General features: G+C 44.6%; 1 protein-coding gene across 3 annotated transcripts in view; it reads left to right on the top strand.

The window, feature by feature from the left end:
* LOC118365618 (forkhead box protein K2-like) overlaps nucleotides 1-19,932 on the top strand; it is a 35,686-nt gene extending 15,754 nt beyond the window's left edge. For 2 of the 3 annotated variants that reach the window (XM_052519078.1, XM_052519079.1), the window contains exons 4-10: nucleotides 5,158-5,304; nucleotides 6,508-6,701; nucleotides 7,924-7,995; nucleotides 12,637-12,833; nucleotides 12,952-13,233; nucleotides 13,482-13,679; nucleotides 18,101-19,932. In XM_052519078.1, the coding sequence (XP_052375038.1) occupies nucleotides 5,158-5,304; nucleotides 6,508-6,701; nucleotides 7,924-7,995; nucleotides 12,637-12,833; nucleotides 12,952-13,233; nucleotides 13,482-13,679; nucleotides 18,101-18,315 (1,305 nt within the window). In that variant the 3' untranslated portion in view covers nucleotides 18,316-19,932. The remainder of the gene's footprint in view (nucleotides 1-5,157; nucleotides 5,305-6,507; nucleotides 6,702-7,923; nucleotides 7,996-12,636; nucleotides 12,834-12,951; nucleotides 13,234-13,481; nucleotides 13,680-18,100) is intronic. The other variant, XM_035747982.2, reaches the window with a different exon arrangement.
* The last annotated feature ends 377 nt before the right edge of the window (nucleotides 19,933-20,309 follow it).

Raw genomic sequence — 20,309 nt, 5'->3', positions numbered from 1 at the left:
TGAGGCGGCTGATGTTGGTGGGATTTGGAGGATGATGGAGGCAACAGGGGAAAGAGCCTCATATCCACAAAGTCCTTTCCACCAGGTGGCTGATGAGATATGTTGGCATGACTGCTTCTCCATGCCAAAGCCCTTGCTTGGAAGTTTAGCTCGCTAGACTGCAAATAACCTTGCCCTCATCAAGGCCAAGGGGGCGAGACACGGTAGTGATGACACCATAGGCCGTGTTGATCTCTGCACCCGACAGGATGCTCTTGCCGGCATACTTGGGGTCCGATTTGGTTCTATTATTAAAAAATAATCACTTTATATTTACTTTATAAATATTTAAAATAGTTCAGTTGTTGGGTATATTACATTTTGTTTTATTTGATTACTTTTTTTATTCCAAGTCATCTCTATAGAGCTGCTGTTTGACAAAATGTATTTTAAAAGTTCTTGAGTAAATAAGGCATACTTTTACAAGTTCTGAATATCAACTATCAATCACTTAGAGCATGTATTTTCAGGTAGAGATACCTCCCAAAGCAACTGCTCCCTATTCTTCTCACTCACATGTCTTCTGTCTCTTCTCTCCCTCTGTGTGCCCCACACAGACTGGACAAGTAGGCGTGAAATAGTTTATGGTCATGTTGGTTAATTACTGCGCTAATATATGTAGAATATTGTCCTGTTGGAAACTACAACTACCATATCACACAGTTTGGACTTGATCTGATATCTCTATTGGTAAAAAAAAAAAGTATCTGTTTCGGTTAATTGCTCAACACTACTTTGTTTACAAACATTGGAGTTAAACAAGTTTGTTTGGATGGGGTATGCCAGTTGAACTAAGCTCGAGGCATTTATAAGTTATATTCTTCAAGAATCAATGGGTACTACAACTGCAGATTGCCCTTTTTAAATAAGTGCACACTTGAATTAATTGGAGAGGAAAGGTCGTCATGTGTCTGCCTGTTTTGGCATTTTAACTGATGCATGTGACAAAACAAACCCATGGTTGTCATCAAATGTAATTTGTCACATGCTTCGTAGACTAACAGTGAAATGCTTACTTATGGATTATTTTCCAACAATGCAGAGTTAAAGATGAGAGGAAAAATAATATACAAAATTGAGAGACACGAAGAATAAAAACCCAGTGAATTAGAAATAGCATGGCTATACATATAGGGAGTACCCGTACCGAGTCGTACCAGGGTACAAGGTAATTGAGGTAGCTATGTAATGTACACACCGGTAGGGATAAAGTGACTTGGCAACAGGATAGATAATGGGCAGCAGCAGATGTGCAAAACAAAGTTGGTGACTAAGTGCAAAAAAGGGTGAATGCAGTTAGTCCTGGTAGCTATTTAGCAGTCTTGTTTAGATGTCTTATGTCTCGGGGGTAGAAAGGTCCTGTTGATGTCAGACTTGGTGCATCGGTACTGCTTGCCGTGCAGTAGCAGAGAGAACAAGTCTGGCTTGGGTGGGTGGCTGTCTTTGACAATGCTTTGGGCCTTCCTCTGACACAGCCTGGTAGAGAGGCCCCAAGTGAGTCAAGATGCTGTTGATGGTGCAGCTGTAGAACTTTTAGAGGATCTGAGGGCCCATGCCAAATCTTTTCGTCCTCCTGAGGGTTAAGAGGCGTCGTGCCCTCTTCACGACTGTTGGTGTGTTTGGACGATGATAGATCCTTTGTGATGTGGACACAGATGAACTTGAACCTCTCGGTCCACTCCACTACAGCCCTGGCGATGTGAATGGGAGTGTGCTCACCTCTACGTTTCCTCTAGTCCAAGATCAACTCATTTGTCTTAGATGTTGAGGGAAAGGTTGTTGTCCTTGTCCTGTGAATTGGAGTGTCCAGGGTTTCTGAGATGATGTTGATGTGAGTCTTGACCAGCCTTTCAACGCTACAGATGTGAGTGCTACTGGGCCCTCGTCATCTAGACAGGTTACCTTGGCATTCTTGGGCACAGGGACTATGCTTATGCTGCCCTACCAAGCAAAAAGGCAGTAACTGCTCATAGCGTGGAACTGAGAAATGTTTTTTATTTACATTGGTTTCACAGTAACTTTATGCAGTTACTGCTAACATGACCCACATTTTCTCCAAAACACAATAGAGGCAGGATACTTGTCCACATGATTAAGCATATATTTAAAGTAGCAAAAAATGACTGCCGTAATTGCTGGACTATTAAGCGCACCTGAATATAAACCGCACCCACTGAATTATTACAAAATATGTATTTTGTACATAAAGAAGCCGCACATGTCTATAAGCCGCAGGTGCCTACCGGTACATTGAAACAAATTAACTTTACACAGCCTTTAAACGAAACACGGCTTGTAACAAAAATTAAACAGTGGACTACCAAGAAAGTCATTGGTCACTATCTTCCTCCTCCTGTGCACTGAAACCACTGAAGCCATCTCCTTCGGTGTCTGAGTTGAATAGCCTCAGAATTGCTTCATCCGATGTTGGATCGTTTTCATTGTCGATCTCGTCACTTTCATCCGGAGGCAAATACACCGCTGAGCTCATGCTGCCCCTTCAACACGCAGCAGTCCAGCCTTTCGAAACCCGTTGATGATAGTGGATTTTTTGACAATGCTCCACGCTGTCAGGACCCACTGGCAGACTTTACCATAAGTTGCTCTTCGCATGCGGCCCGTTTTAGTGAAGGATTTCTCCCCACTTGTCATCCAAGCCTCCCATTGAACAAGGAGCGCCACCTTAAATGCACGATTTACACTGATGTCGAGTGGCTGCAAATACTTTGGGCCATCTGCTTTTCTTCCCTCTGAAAGCCTTTGTTGTCTTTCTGCACTGAGTCAGTTCCTCACGCTGCTGTTTCCAACGTCTTATCATCGACTCATTAAGGCCAAGCTCCCGTGCAGCAGCTCTATTTCCTTTTCCAACAGCCAGATCGATCGCCTTCAACTTGAAAGCTGCATCATATGCATTTCTCTGTGTCTTTGCCATGATGAGGGTGACAAAATTACTACCGTAATCAGAATGATGGGAAGTTTGAGCTCGCTCGATTTACGTCACATTATGTGACGGTGCTCAGTTTTTTTTGGCGGCATGAATCTTGTGAAAGCGGGAAAAATCCATAAATTAGCCGCGTCATTGTATAAACCGCGAGGTTCAGTGCGTGGGAATAAAGTAGCGGCTTATAGTCCGGAAATTACGGTAACTCATTTGACCAAATGAGCAGTTACTACCTTTTTGATTGGTAGGGCAGAATTGTGGTCTTCTTGAAACATGCATGTATTACAGGGAGAGGTTGAACATATCAGTGAAGACCTTTTCCTGCTTGGCAGCTCATACTCTGAGGACGTGTCCTGGTAATCTGTCTGGCCTTGTGAATGTTTACCTGTTTAAAGGTCTTACTCACATTGGCTATGGAGTGTGATCACACAGTCATTTGGAACAGATGGTTCAGTGCATCTTGCCTCAAAGCAAGCATAGAAAGCATTTAGCTTGTCTGGTAGGCTCATATCACTGGGCAGCTCATGGCTAGATTTCCCTTCGTAACCTGTGATAGTTTGTACGCCCTACCACATCCGACGTTTGTCAGAGCTGGTGTAGTACGATTTGATCTTAGTTCTGTATTGACGCTTTGCTTGTTTGATGGTTTATCGGAGGGTTTAGTGAAATTCCTTACAAGCATTTGGGTTTGTGTCCCACTCCCTGAAGCAGCAACTCTCGCCTTTAGCTCAGTGCTGATGTTGCCAGTAATCCATGTCTTCTGGTTGGGATTTTTACGTACGGTCACTGTGGGCAAGTCGTTTTGAGTTTGTTTTATTTTTACAGGGACAGTGCTCATTAATCAACGTTTCAGTCAAAGTGCCGGTTTTAGCCAGTCGGCAAATTTTCAACCGCAGTCCCTGGGAAGATTGTCGATGCACTTATTAATGATGCCAGTGACTGATGCCATCGGCTGAATCATGGTACATATTCCAGTCTGTGCCTTCAAAACAATCCTGTAGCTTAGCATCTGCTTCGCGGACCACTTCTGGTCACTTGAGTGCGCTTTTGCTTGTAAGCAGGAATCAAGAGGATAGAGGTATGGTCAGCTAAATGGAGAGAGGGATATACAGTGCCTTGCGAAAGTATTCGGCCCCCTTGAACTTTGACCTTTTGCCACATTTCAGGCTTCAAACATAAATATATAAAACTGTATTTTTTTTGTGAAGAATCAACAACAAGTGGGACACAATCATGAAGTGGAACGACATTTATTGGATATTTCAAACTTTTTTAACAAATCAAAAACTGAAAAATTGGGCAAAAGGTCGCAAAGTTCAAGGGGGCCGAATACTTTGGGCAAGGCACTGTATATGCATTTCTGTGTTTGGAGTAAAGGTGATCTAGAGTTTATTGTTTTTTTCACCTCTAGTTGTACAGGTGATATGCTGGTACAAATTAGGTAAAACGTATTTCAGTTTCCTGCATTAAAATCACGGCCATAGGAATGCCACCTCTGGCTGAGCATTTTCTTGTTTGCTTATGGTTGGTCTTATACAGCTCATTGAGTCCAGTCTTATTGCCAGCATCGGTTTATGGTGGTAGAAAAATATAATGATAACTCTCTTGGTAAATAGTATGGTCTACAGCTTATCATAAGGTATTCTAACGTGAGCAGAACCTCAGACGTTCACCCCCTCCCCCGAGCTTTCCAGATGCCGCCGTTCTGTCATGCCGATGCATAGAAAAACCAGCTAGATTAATATTTTCCTTGTTCCACCACGACTTCAGAGAAACACAGGATATTCGTTTTTCAGATCACGTTGATGGGATAGTCTCAAAGAGAGCTCGTCCAGTGATTGCATGTTAGCCAGTAGCGCCACCTACTTCTTCGTGTCAGAGATTTGGGCCTGGTCTGGGATAATCAATATGTCCTTCGACTCATTGCACTAAAAGTCCTCATCCAAATCGAGTTTGGTGATGGATTTTCTGGTTTCCAGAAGCTCTTTTCAGTCATAGGAAACGATGGTGTAAACTTTATGGACAAAAAAGTTAAGATCAACACCCAAAACACAAAATAGTTCAATTGGCCAGGAGCCTGTGAAACGGCTACTATTCCCTCCAGTGCCATTGCTCACAATATGTGCTATGCTACCAAGTAAATGACACCCTTTCTTCCATCCTCTTCTTCCCTTTAGGATGATTCCAAACCGCCATACTCGTATGCACAACTGATTGTCCAAGCCATTACAATGGCACAGGACAAGCAGCTCACGCTAAACGGAATATACACTCACATCACCAAAAACTACCCCTACTACAGGACTGCAGACAAAGGCTGGCAGGTGAGAAATGGCGTCTTTCAATACAAATAATTTCATTGAAAATGGTGCATGTGAGGGAAAAGATCTGAACCTGTTTTGAATAGCATTAGGATTCCACCACATCGTTTTATTTGAAATATCTCAAAAACCAGAACATAGCCCCTTGATTTTTTCCCTCATTTTCTTGTTTCAACATGGATCAACATTGTAGTTACTCCACAATAATAACTGAATTGACAGAGGGAAAAGATGTCTGTACAGAATAAAAAATATACCAGAACATGCATCCTGTTTTCAAATAGCTACTAAAGTAATACTTGCCAAAGCAATTCACTTTTTGTCCTGAATACAAAGTGTTTGGGGCAAATCCAATACGCCACATTACTGAGTACCACACTCTATATTTTCAAGCATAGTGTTGGCTGCATCATATTATGGGTTTGATTGTAATTGTTAAGAACTGGGGAATAAATGGAATGGAGCTAAACACAGGCATAATCCTAGAGCAGGGGTACTCTACCTCTTACCTTATGAGTTCCAGAGCCTCCTGGTTTACAGTTCTACCTGATAATTAATTGCCCAGGTCTAAATCAGTTCCTGATTAGAGGGGAACGATGGAAAAAATGCAGTGGAACTGGTTTTGAGGTCGAGGGTCTTTGAGGAAAACCTGTTTCTCTCCGACACTGGGAGATGAATTCACCTTTTCAGTAATCTAAAACAAGGCCAAATCTTCACTGGAGTTGCTTTTTTGAAAAGAATAATGGGTAAGTGTTGCACAATCCAGGTGTGGATAGTTAGACGTACCCAGAAAGACTCAAAGCCTTAATTGCTGCCAAAGTATTAACTCGGTTGTGAATAATTATGTAAATTTGATTACTATTTAATTTTCAATCTGTTAATAAATATTTCTAAAAACCGGTTTATTGTGTGTAGATGGGTGAGACTTTTCAAATACATTTTGAATTCAAGCTGTAACACAACAAAATGTGGAATAAGTAAAGGGGTATGAATACTTTCTGAGGGCATTGTATATTAAGATGTGCTTTGACTAATATGCAACCTTGTAAACGTACACATTCACTTTTGCTTCAAACTGAAGGGCGGAACATGGCTTATCCCATCTGTTTCCTTGTTGTTTTTGAGCATGTGCCATTGAACTGTGACGTGAATAACAGCCTTGGCTGCAGTGTGTTCGTACTAACACAACGGCGTATTCTGTTGTAGAACTCGATCCGTCACAATCTGTCACTGAACCGCTACTTTATTAAAGTAGCCAGATCGCAGGAGGAACCAGGCAAGGGCTCGTTCTGGAGGATAGACCCGTCCTCAGAGGGCAAGCTCATGGAGCAGGCCTTCAGAAAACGAAGGCCGCGGGGTGTGCCCTGCTTCAGGACCCCCCTCGGACCCCTCTCCTCCAGGTATGGACCTACTCACTCTCTCAGGTTTCAGTCACACGATGAGCTCGCTGCATGCTTTACTGCAGGGGTCTCCATCCGGTCGCTCGCAGCCCATCTATCCACATTGACATTATCCCATCCCTAGTTAGTTCCAGTTGGCCTAAAAAAGCCAAATGTAACACTCTCTGACAATTAATTTCCAGCAATAGTTCCCCTTTATGTCTGTGTAGTGCACACATTTCTCTTCCATTCACTTTGTGTAGCCAGTAAGACAGAATGATAACTTTCTTCAGGGTAGATGGTAGATTTGGGCGGCATACCGTATACCGGGGTATTTGGAAACAGCCACGGCATGGTTTTTCAATACCATTGAAACTTTCTTTTAAGTTTTTCAATATGTTTTTTATATTTTGTTACACAAACTGACTGCAGGTATTTACTTAAAGTAATATGTTAGGAGATGAAGCATATTGTGTTCTTAATTTCACCTGTCACATTATTTTACATTATGAAGCATAGTTCCCAGAACAGTTAAGCCAGTCATGTGGGGGCGGCAGGTAGGTGATTAGAGTTGGGCAAGTAACCGAAAGGTTGCAAGATCGAATCCCTGAGCTGCCAAGGTAAAAATCTGTTCTGCTCCTGAACAAGGCAGGTACCAACTGTTCTTAACCTGTTACGACGAGCAATCCCGTATCCGGGAGCGTAATTATAGCCTCAAGCTCATTACCATAACGCAACGTTAACTATTCATGAAAATCGCAAATGTAATAAATATATTGGCTCATAAGCTTAGCCTTTTGTTAACAACACTGTCATCTCAGATTTTCAAAAAATGTTTTTCAACCATAGCTACACAAGCATTTGTGTAAGAGTATTGATAGCTAGCGTAGCATTAAGCCTAGCATTCAGCAGGCAACATTTTCACAAAAACAAGAAAACCATTCAAATAAAATAATTTACCTTTGAAGAACTTCGGATGTTTTCAATGAGGAGACTCAGTTAGATGGCAAATGTTCAGTTTTTCCAAAAAGATTATTTGTGTAGGAGAAATCGCTCCGTTTTGTTCATCACGTTTGGCTAAGAAAAAACTCAGAAAATTCAGTCATTACAACGGCAAACTCTTTTCCAAATGAACTCCATAATATCGACAAACATGGCAAACGTTGTTTAGAACCAATCCTCAAGGTGTTTTTCACATATCTATTGATGATAAATCACTCGTGGCAGTTTGGTTTCTCCTCAGAACAAAATGGAAAAATGCACGCACCTGGAGATTACGCAATAGTTTCGACGGAGGACACCGAGCGGACACCTGGTAAATGTAGTCTCTTATGGTCTATTTTCCAATGATATGCCTACAAATACGTCACAATGCTGCAGACACCTTAGGGAAACGACAGAATGTGTAGGCTCATTCCTTGCGCATTCACAGCCATATAAGGAGACATTGGAACACGGCGCATTCCAAATCTGGCTCACTTCCTGTATGAAATGTCATCTTGGTTTTGCCTGTAGCATTAGTTCTGTGGCAATCACAGACAATATCTTTGCAGTTTTGGAAATGTCAGTGTTTTATTTCCAAAGCTGTCAATTATATGCATATTCTAGCATCTTTTCGTGACAAAATATCTTGTTTAAAACGGGAACGTTTTTCATCCAAAAATGAAATACTGCCCCCAGAGGTTCAAGAGGTTATTTAGCCATCATTGTAAATAAAAATTTGTTCTCAACTTCTTACGGCTGAAATCCCGTTAACCTGTTACTCCTACCCCCTACTTTTTCCGAACAGTCTGTTAAAAATCGCGCAACATTTCAGCGCCCTGCTGCTCATGCCAGGAATATAGTATATGCATATGATTAGTATGTATGGATAGAAAACACTCAGACCTTTATACAACTGGTTAAATCACGGCTGTGACTATAACAGAACGTGCGTTTCATCGAAAAGCGCAGGAAAATCTGATCACTGAAAATGGAAATATATCCATCCGCCACTTCAACCCATTGATAAAGGCGAACCACAATAAATGGGGCTGAGGTTGCAATACCTACAGCTTCCACACGATGTCAACAGTCTTGTCATTTGCCTAGGCTTTGTTTCTTGGTCAAACGAAGAAGAGACAAGCCATTTGTTCAGGTCTCCGACCGGATATTTTGGTTGAGATTTACCTGGACATTATTTCCAAACTGACAGCTAAAGAATATACATCGCCTCGTGATCAATTTGATTGCTTATTAACGTGTACTAATACCTAAAGTTGCATTACAAAAGTATTTCGAAGTGTTTTGTGAAAGTTTATCGTCGACTTTTTTAATTTAAAAAATGACGTTACGTTATAAGACTCTATTTTTTTTTGTTTATCACACAGTCTTCATAGATCGATATCTAGGCTATATATGGACCGATTTTAATCGGAAAAAAGACCCAATAGTGATTATGGGACATCTAGGAGTGCCAACAAAGAAGATGGTCAAATGTAATGAATGTTTTATATTTTATTTGTGCGGTTTGTGTAGCGACGACTATGCTAATTATTTTGTTTACGTCCCCTGCGGGTCTTTTGGGGTGTTACATGCTATCAGATAATAGCTTCTCATGCTTTCGCCGAAAAGCATTTTAAAAATCTGACTTGTTGCCTGGATTCACAACGAGTGTAGCTTTAATTCAATACCCTGAATGTGTATTTTAATGAACGTTTGAGTTTTAACTAGTACTATTAGCATTTAGCGTAGCGCATTTGCATTTCCAGATGTCAAGATGGGACGCCTGCGTGTCAGGTAGGAGCAAGAAGTTAACGGGATCGATTTGACAACAGCCAATGAAAGTGCAGGGCGCCAAATTCAAACAGAAATCTCATAATTAAAATACCTCAAACATACAAGTATTATACCACATTTTAAAGAAACTTGTTATTAATCCCACCACAGTGTCCGATTTCAAAAAGGCTTTACGACGAAAGTATATGTTAGGTCAAAGAGAGGAGTCACAAAAAGCAGAAATGGAGATGAAAATTAATCACAAATCTTTGATCTTCATCAGATGGCACTCATAGGACTTCATGTTACACAACACATGTATGTTTTGTTTGAAAAAGTTCATATTTATATCCCAAAATCTCAGTTTACATTGGCATGTTATGTTCAGTAATGTTTTGCCTCCAAAACATCCGGGTGATTTTGCAGAGCCACATTAATTTACAGGAATACTCATCATAAACGTTGATTTAAAGATACAAGTGTTATGCATAGATTTAAAGATATTCTTCTCCTTAATGCAACCACTGTGTCAGATTTCAAAAAAGCTTTATGGAAAAAGCACACCATGCGATAATCTGAGTATAGCGCTCAGCTACCATACAGATACCCACCATGTTGTGGAGTCAACAAAAGTCAGAAATAGCATTATAATATAAATATTCACTTACCTTTTCATTGGAATGAACTCCCAGGAATCCCAATTCCACAATAAATGTTTGATTAAGTCATCATTTATGTCCAAACGCCTCCTTTTTGTTTGTGCGTTTAGTCCAGTAATCCAAATGCACAACGCGTGCTCAACATCAGTCAGTGCACTAAGTCCAGACGAAAAGTCAAAAAAAGTTATATTACAGTTCGTAGAATCATGTCAAACGATGTACAGAATCAATCTTTAGGATGTTTTTATCAGATATCTTCAATAATGTTTCAACAATTCCTTTGTCTATAGAAATGAAAAGGAACAGAGCTCGTGCTCATGGCTGTGCGCGTGACTAAACTAAAGGCTTTCAACCAGACCACTGGTTCAAACAGCTCTCATTATCTCCCCCTTCAGAGTAGAAGCCTGAAACAAAGTTCTAAAGACTGTTGACATCTAGCTGAAGTCTTAGGAAGTGCAATCGGATCAAATTTACACTGTTTATTGGATAGGCAATAACTTGGAAACTACAAACCTCAGATTTCCCACTTCCTTGTTGGATTTTTCTCAGTTTTTTGCCTGCCATATGGGTTCTGTTATACTCAGACATCATTCAAACAGTTTTAGAAACTTCAGTGTTTTCTATCCAAATCTGCTAATAGCTTCTGGGCCTGAGTAGCAGGCAGTTTACTCTGGGCGCGCTTTTCATCTGAATGTGGAAACAGCACCTCCCAGCCATAAGAAGTTAACCAACTTGCCTAGTCAAATAAATGTTAAATGACATTTTTAAAAATGTGTTTATTTGTAAATAGCACAATGGGAGAAAGCGTGAGCAGTTGTGTATTGACAGGGGTCGTGTTTTATATTGCCAGTCAAGTGTTTGTTTGTTTTTTCCAATAGAGGGATCAGGGACGTGCAACTATAGTTTTCCTTCACAGAAAACACATTCAGCAGAAAATAGCTTCATTTTCATCAGATGACAACCAAAGTGCAGTGCTATTTAGCAAGTAAATGGGCAATGAAAAAGCAAGGTATTTTTTGCAAAATAAAGCTGCTACATTTCCTAATGTTTTACTTAAAGTTAGTTAATCTTGCATTTTACTGGAGAAAAGGAGTCTGGCTACACTAAGTAAAGTACTGGAGAAAAGTAGCTCAACATCAGTCAGTGCTGTATGCTGATAGTTTTTCTATGAATTCTCATCCGAGTGGAGAAATGCAACTGAAGCACAAAATGTGTGATGCTGAGCAGAAATTACAATAAGAAGCATATTACATCTGCGTTTACAAAATGCAGCAAGATAACACATTTTTTTTTCCAGTGTAAGAAAAAGCAGAATTCTGCGTTAAAGCACAATAAATACTATGTTTAATTTGCTAGTTATCAAAGTATGTGGCTGAATTAATAGGGTGACTGGGCATCATATAGTGTTAGCTTTCTCCTGTGTTTGAGAACTCAACTCAAAGCCCTTTGGATAAGATATTTGTACAGCTGCCACTATCTTGATTTCCCTGTGCCTTTTCTCCTCTCCATTCTTGGGCCGTCTTCTCCTCCCCAGGCCCGTTGCCCTAGTGACTCCAGACTCCACACAGACACAGCATGTACACATGCTGCACCAGAGCCAGTACTGTTTGTTCTTCAGACAAGCATGTTTCAAAACTTTCTTCATTTGCATTTCTCATTTACATTTGCTTTTAAATGTCCAAACTCACCAAAAATGCCATTCAGTAGCTCCTATCTAGGAAATCCAGCTCATAAAGTTATACGTGCACGTCTTTGCAATTCGTTTATATTAGTTTGCACTCTTTAGCGTATTTAGTTGGCATCCTCCATGGAAATGTTCTATTACTTGTGCAAATTTTGTTAGCATTCTATTAATAGACGGCCAATAGTTGTTTTTTGCGGCCTTGTTTACTAAGCCGGTAATACCGTATATCCCGGGATGCAATCAAGACGGTATGACAATGTGAGAGTATGCATACCGCCCAACTCTAGGAGACAAAAAAATACTTTCCCCAAAACCTTCTCAATTAAATGTTAACAGCAAAACAGGCTTACCTGGCAGAGTTCTATCATGATTATTTGATCAATCGGATGGGCTTTTTTTTTCGCGCAAAATTCTCAATTAAAGTGGTATTGCATGCAAATCAAAATAAATAAAAATCCAGTGCCCAAAAATGGTCTTCAAATGTGATTTTTAGTATTGGTGTGGACTCAGAACATCACATTTAGTTGTTTCTCTAAGAATAATTGTAATTTTGAGTGAAAAATGATAAATCTCAAACCGGGAAAAATATAACGGGACTGAATTCGGGAAAATACTGTATTTGAAGCTAGGAATTTTTGTATTTCGCGATACGTTTCATAATTTAAAGTAGCTCACATGATATAAAAGGTTGGACACCTCAGCTTTACTGTTAGATTGGCATGTTTGTGCCATCGCCTTGTGGCCATATGTGGTCGCTATAATATTCCCATTGGGAAAGTGTGATTCGGGTGGTAAATTTCAATGCATATGTAAATCTAGAGCATTTTTAAAGCCTATCTGCTTTTCCCTTTCACAGGAGTGCCCCAGTCTCCCCTAATCACTCTGGGGTGCTCTCGGCCCACTCGAGTGGGGTGCAGACCCCTGACAGCCTATCCCGAGAGGGTTCCCCTGTCCCCATGGAACCAGAGCCCGCTCCGGCCCCGCCCCCTGGCACGGCAGTCCAGCCCAAACTAGCTGTCATCCAGGAGGCCCGCTTTGCACAGAGTACACCAGGTGAGAGAGACGCCCATTTTTGTCCAATCACATTGTTGGGAGTCTTCTCCAATCCTATGTACAAATGTGCAGTCGTCACATGTGGATCCTCCGTTAAAGAAAGCTATTGTTTTTCCAGGCTCCCCTCTCAACAGCCAGCCGGTGCTCATCACAGTTCAGCGTCAGTTACCACAGACCATAAAGCCGGTGACCTATGCCATGGCCACGCCTGTGACTACCAGCACCAACCAGAACCAGCAGCCCGTCATGCAGACGATGCACGTTGTCCATCAGATCCCTGCCATGTCTGTCACCAGCGTGGCCGGGCTCAGCACCGCCAACACCTACACAGTGGCCACCCCCACCATGGTCACCCTCCAGACTGAGCCCCAGGAGAATGGAGACTACTCAGAGGCCAAAGGTGAGGGGATGGTGTAGTGTGTGTGTGTGTGTGTGCGTGTGTAGATGGACAGATTGTGTTGACTTAAGGTAGTAGTGGTTTCAGCCAGGTTTACATAGGTCTGTTTTACCCTTGACCAAGGCACCTGTGTATATGTGTTGTCTTAGTAAATGTGAAATGTATCTCATGTTGATCAGTTATTGTAGTGCTTGCTTGGTGTTATGTTATTAGAGGTCATTGACATCTTATTTTCCCCTGTTTGTCTCTAGTAAAAGTGGAATCTGTTCCAACCGTCACCCACGCCTCTATAGGCGGTGGCAGTCGCATCATCCAGACGACCCAGTCGGCCACGCCCTTTAAGACGCTGACCTTAGTGCAGCAGCAGCCGGCCCTGGGCCAGCACCAGCTCCCCATAAAGACCATCGCTCAGAACGGCACCCACCTGATGCCAATGCAGGCAGCTGCAGGTGAGACACTGGCTTAGAATGGATCCGGTCAAAGCACTTTAACTGCTCTGGCCCCATCCGTAGCCTACCACTGCTCTGACCCCATCCGTAGCCTACCACTGCTCTGACCCCATCCGTAGCCTACCACTGCTCTGACCCCATCCGTAGCCTACCACTGCTCTGACCCCATCCGTAGCCTACCACTGCTCTGACCCCATCCGTAGCCTACCACTGCTCTGACCCCATCCGTAGCCTACCACTGCTCTGACCCCATCCGTAGCCTACCACTGCTCTGACCCCATCCGTAGCCTACCACTGCTCTGACCCCATCCGTAGTCTACCCCTCTCTGACCCCATCCGTAGTCTACCCCTCTCTGACCCCATCCGTAGTCTACCCCTCTCTGACCCCATCCGTAGTCTACCCCTCTCTGACCCCATCCGTAGCCTACCCCTGCTCTGGCCCCATCCGTAGCCTACCACTGCTCTGGCCCCATCCGTAGCCTACCACTGCTCTGGCCCCATCCGTAGCCTACCACTGCTCTGGCCCCATCCGTAGCCTACCACTGCTCTGGCCCCATCCGTAGCCTACCACTGCTCTGGCCCCATCCGTAGCCTACCACTGCTCTGGCCCCATCCGTAGCCTACCACTGCTCTGGCTCCATCCGTAGCCTACCACTGCTCTGACTCCATCCGTAGCCTACCACTGCTCTGACTCCATCCGTAGCCTACCACTGCTCTGACTCCATCCGTAGCCTACCACTGCTCTGACTCCATCCGTAGCCTACCACTGCTCTGACTCCATCCGTAGCCTACCACTGCTCTGACTCCATCCGTAGCCTACCACTGCTCTGACTCCATCCGTAGCCTACCACTGCTCTGACTCCATCCGTAGCCTACCACTGCTCTGACTCCATCCGTAGCCTACCACTGCTCTGACTCCATCCGTAGCCTACCACTGCTCTGACTCCATCCGTAGCCTACCACTGCTCTGACTCCATCCGTAGCCTACCACTGCTCTGACTCCATCCGTAGCCTACCACTGCTCTGACTCCATCCGTAGCCTACCACTGCTCTGACTCCATCCGTAGCCTACCACTGCTCTGACTCCATCCGTAGCCTACCACTGCTCTGACTCCATCCGTAGCCTACCACTGCTCTGACTCCATCCGTAGCCTACCACTGCTCTGACTCCATCCGTAGCCTACCACTGCTCTGACTCCATCCGTAGCCTACCACTGCTCTGACTCCATCCGTAGCCTACCACTGCTCTGACTCCATCCGTAGCCTACCACTGCTCTGACTCCATCCGTAGCCTACCACTGCTCTGACTCCATCCGTAGCCTACCACTGCTCTGACTCCATCCGTAGCCTACCACTGCTCTGACTCCATCCGTAGCCTACCACTGCTCTGACTCCATCCGTAGCCTACCACTGCTCTGACTCCATCCGTAGCCTACCACTGCTCTGACTCCATCCGTAGCCTACCACTGCTCTGACTCCATCCGTAGCCTACCACTGCTCTGACTCCATCCGTAGCCTACCACTGCTCTGACTCCATCCGTAGCCTACCACTGCTCTGACTCCATCCGTAGCCTACCACTGCTCTGACTGACTCCACTCCTGACTAGCCTACCACTGCTCTGACTCCATCCGTAGCCTACCACTGCTCTGACTCCATCCGTAGCCTACCACTGCTCTGACTCCATCCGTAGCCTACCACTGCTCTGACTCCATCCGTAGCCTACCACTGCTCTGACTCCATCCACTGCTCTGACTCCAGCCTACCACTGCTCTGACTCCATCCGTAGCCTACCACTGCTCTGACTCCATCCGTAGCCTACCACTGCTCTGACTCCATCCGTAGCCTACCACTGCCTCTGACTCCATCCGTAGCCTACCACTGCTCTGACTCCATCCGTAGCCTACCACTGCTCTGACTCCATCCGTAGCCTACCACTGCTCTGACTCCATCCGTAGCCTACCACTGCTCTGACTCCATCCGTAGCCTACCACTGCTCTGACTCCATCCGTAGCCTACCACTGCTCTGACTCCATCCGTAGCCTACCACTGCTCTGACTCCATCCGTAGCCTACCACTGCTCTGACTCCATCCGTAGCCTACCACTGCTCTGACTCCATCCGTAGCCTACCACTGCTCTGACTCCATCCGTAGCCTACCACTGCTCTGACTCCATCCGTAGCCTACCACTGCTCTGACCCCATCCGTAGCCTACCACTGCTCTGACTCCATCCGTAGCCTACCACTGCTCTGACCCCATCCGTAGCCTACCACTGCTCTGACCCCATCCGTAGCCTACCTACCTCTGCTCTGACCCCATCCGTAGCCTGCCTACCACTGCTCTGACCCCATCCGTAGTCTGCCTACCACTGCTCTGGCCCCATCCGTAGTCTGCCAACCACTGCTCTGGCCCCATCCGTAGTCTGCCAACCACTGCTCTGGCCCCATCCGTAGTCTGCCAACCACTGCTCTGGCCCCATCCGTAGTTTAGCACTGCTCTGGCCCCATCCGTAGTCTACCACTGCTCTGGCCCTATCCGTAGTTGGTCTACCACTGCTCTGGCCCCGTCCGCAGTTGGTCTACCACTGCTCTGACCCCATCCGTAGCCTACCACTTCTCTGGCCCCATCCGTAGCCTACCACTTCTCTGGCCCCATCCGTAGCCTACCACTTCTCTGGCCCAATCCGTAGCCTACCACTGTTCTGGCCCCATCCGTAGCCTACCACTGTTCTGGCCCCATCCGTAGCCTACCACTGTTCTGGCCCCATCCGCAGTTGGTCTACCACTGCTCTGGCCCCATCCGCAGTTGGTCTACCACTGCTCTGGCCCCATCCGCAGTTGGTCTACCACTGCTCTGGCCCCATCCGCAGTTGGTCTACCACTGCTCTGGCCCCATCCGCAGTTGGTCTACCACTGCTCTGGCCCCATCCGTAGTTGGTCTACCACTGCTCTGGCCCCATCCGTAGTTGGTCTACCACTGCTCTGGCCCCATCTTTAGTTGGTCTACCACTGCTCTGGCCCCATCTTTAGTTGGTCTACCACTGCTCTGGCCCCATCTTTAGTTGGTCTACCACTGCTCTTAATCCCATCTGTAGTCTACCACTGCTCTTAATCCCATCTGTAGTCTACCACTGCTCTTAATCCCATCTGTAGTCTACCACTGCTCTTAATCCCATCTGTAGTCTACCACTGCTCTTAACCCCATCTGTAGTCTACCACTGCTCTTAAGCCCATCTGTAGTCTACCACTGCTCTTAAGCCCATCTGTAGTCTACCACTGCTCTACCACTGCTCTGGCCCCATCTTTAGTTGGCCTACCACTGCTCTTAATCCCATCTGTAGTCTACCACTGCTCTTAAGCCCATCTGTAGTCTACCACTGCTCTTAATCCCATCTGTAGTCTACCACTGCTCTTAATCCCATCTGTAGTCTACCACTGCTCTTAATCCCATCTGTAGTCTACCACTGCTCTGATCCCATCTGTAGTCTACCACTGCTCTTAACCCATCTGTAGTCTACCACTGCTCTTAAGCCCATCTGTAGTCTACCACTGCTCTTAAGCCCATCTGTAGTCTACCACTGCTCTTAAGCCCATCTGTAGTCTACCACTGCTCTTAATCCCATCTGTAGTCTACCACTGCTCTTAATCCCATCTGTAGTCTACCACTGCTCTTAATCCCATCTGTAGTCTACCACTGCTCTGGCACCATCTGTAGTTGGTCTACCACTGCTCTGGCACCATCTGTAGTTGGTCTACCACTGCTCTGGCACCATCTGTAGTTGGTCTACCACTGCTCTGGCACCATCTGTAGTTGGTCTACCACTGCTCTGGCACCATCTGTAGTTGGTCTACCACTGCTCTGGCACCATCTGTAGTTGGTCTACCACTGCTCTGGCACCATCTGTAGTCTACCACTGCTCTGGCACCATCTGTAGTTGGTCTACCACTGCTCTGGCACCATCTGTAGTTGGTCTACCACTGCTCTGGCACCATCTGTAGTTGGTCTACCACTGCTCTGGCACCATCTGTAGTTGGTCTACCACTGCTCTGGCACCATCCGTAGTTGGTCTACCACTGCTCTGGCACCATCCGTAGTTGGTCTACCACTGCTCTGGCACCATCCGTAGTTGGTCTACCACTGTTCTGGCCCCATCCGTAGTTGGTCTACCACTGTTGTGAGTAGTCCCTGTTTGTTTAATTAACTAGAATTCATGCAGCATACTTGTCAGTCCTGCTCTGCAGTGTGTTTGTATCTCGAAGGGCCATATGAATCCCTGTCTGGCTGGAGTTTCCTACACTGTTTTGAAAAGTACACTTTTTTTTGGCATATGTTCTAAGACATTAGATTACTTAGCAGAGTATTCCATCAATTCCGGCACAGAAATATTTATATTTTTCTCCTCTTCTTGCTCCCTATGTTCAGCCACAGCTGTTGCGAGTCCTCTCCACTTGCTGGCCACTCACGCCTCCGCTTCAGCCTCCCTCCCGACCAAACGACAGAACGGAGCCCAGGCGGCCAGCGATCAGCCCAACGCTAAGCGCATCAAAACAGAGGGGGCCAGCGCCACCCCCACCGCAACACGCGTAGCAGATACGGACTCGTCGGCAGCCAATGACCAAGCCAGCCACCACAACTAGTCTTCTACAACAACACCACCATCTTGTTTTTTTCTCCTTTCCTACCATTTATTTCCCCCTTCTTCCATTGACTCCCAAGGTGCCAAAAGGAGAGGATTTTCAGTTGGTTTAACCATTGTAGAGGATTGGAAAATGACCACCCCTTTCAAAAAAAAAATGTAAAAGACTGAAGAGAATATTTAGTTGAGATTTGAAAAAAGGACCACTAGGACAAAGTAGAACTCTTAATTTGAAGGTACCCTTGTGAGACATCGCCACGGAGGAGGATGACGACTACTCCAAGACCACAGGAAGCCTTAACAACAATTAACCTTTAACATGATGAGCTGAACTTTGACCACCTGCAGCGAGCAGTTTGACTGAGGCCCATGTTAGCCCGGCGGTCGCACGGTACCTCTGTCTCAACTACCTCAGTGCAGATTGGGGGCCACGGTCAAGGACACCACTCAACGGACCCATGGGATGACTGGACGAAGTGACCAACTAGCAGCATGAGAAGCATTTGACCCAAACATGACAATTCCTGGACCTTTGGCAGCTAGCCTTTCATATACTGACCTAGCCTTACTGCTGCTGTAAGTAGAAATGCAGTATTTTGTTGTTCATATGTGTACCATAGGATCTGTTTTGGATGTATTTTCATTTATATAGGTAAAAAAGTGCTAATAATTGAAATAAAGAAAGCATTACAGCAGTGGGGTCTGACATTTCAATCACTCCACCTGAACTTCAACATTCTCGCTGTTACTTTGTATGTGGACTTTTTTTCTGTTCAGTGTCGTTTCTTTTTACAATTCTATCAATGGAGTGCCCCCCCCCCCTGTCAAATCCACGTTCTGTCATATCCAAATCAAATTGCTTTGTTACACTTACATATTTTCATACTTGCACAGATAACCAGTAAGATATAAACATATTAATTCCATGTGTAGTTGGTCAGATGCCTCCTCATCGAGCTTTCATGTAACAGACTACAGAAAAGTACCTGAGCCGTTAACGCTTGAATCCTTAGTTGAAACTGTACCAAAAGTGGTCACTCCGCCTGTGTTTGGTCAGAAGCTGAGGGATGGGCCTGGAGAAATGTAACCACTCTCAGATTGACATCAAGGACTGACTATCCATGATATCAGAATTGTGGTTTTAACCATGTTTTGAGACTATACCGTGCTTTACATTTACATTGTTTACAAACATTGGCGTAACGAAGTTTATATTTTGATGGGGTACGAGAGTTGAACTAAGCTCATTAGGCGTTTTAAGTTATTATTCAAGATTAGATGGGTATATATCATTCATTTAAGTCAGAAAATGGATGTAGCAACTAAGGATTCTAGCTTTAACTGTACATTTAACAGAAGAAAAGAGCTGCTTAAAACCAGACTACATCTGCAGTTGGTAAAATGTTTTTTGTTTTTTTTCTCGTTATCCTTGGCTGTGGTGACTTCGGTGTGTGGACAGACCCTTTGCTTGATTATTTAATTCTGTTCCAACAACCTGACGAGTCTGTCTTCAGATGGTATATGTTCCAAACTAAAGAAGATACAAGTGATGGATATTTGTTCCGCTTCAGTGGATAAATGCTTTTTTTTATTTTATATAAATTAATTTAAAACCTTTCACTCTCTATTTTACTTGTCCAAAGATTTCACCACAACAGTGATCAGATATTCTGCTCTCAATATGCATTTAATGCACAGATGTTTTATGAGACAACACGCTAGAGCAGCTGATGGCAGACTACTTAGAAGCAGCTCATGGCCATTCTATTTCCTCTGACCAGATTATCCTCCTCCAGTTATACATGTTGAATCGCTGCTGTTCATCAACACCTAGCAGGTGATTGCTAACAGATCATGCCACCCGTTCCTTTTAGCCCTTAATCTTTCTGGTGCCCCCTAACAATACAACTAGAGAATGACACACCATGGCCTCTTTTGCTGAGGATCTGCCATTTAGCACACCAGACATTCACTTGTGATTGAAGAGTTATTTTG

The sequence above is a fragment of the Oncorhynchus keta genome, chromosome 5 (genome assembly GCF_023373465.1).
Source record: "Oncorhynchus keta strain PuntledgeMale-10-30-2019 chromosome 5, Oket_V2, whole genome shotgun sequence".
NCBI classification, from domain to species: Eukaryota; Metazoa; Chordata; class Actinopteri; order Salmoniformes; family Salmonidae; genus Oncorhynchus; species Oncorhynchus keta.
This window is presented reverse-complemented; position numbering and strand designations above follow the sequence as displayed.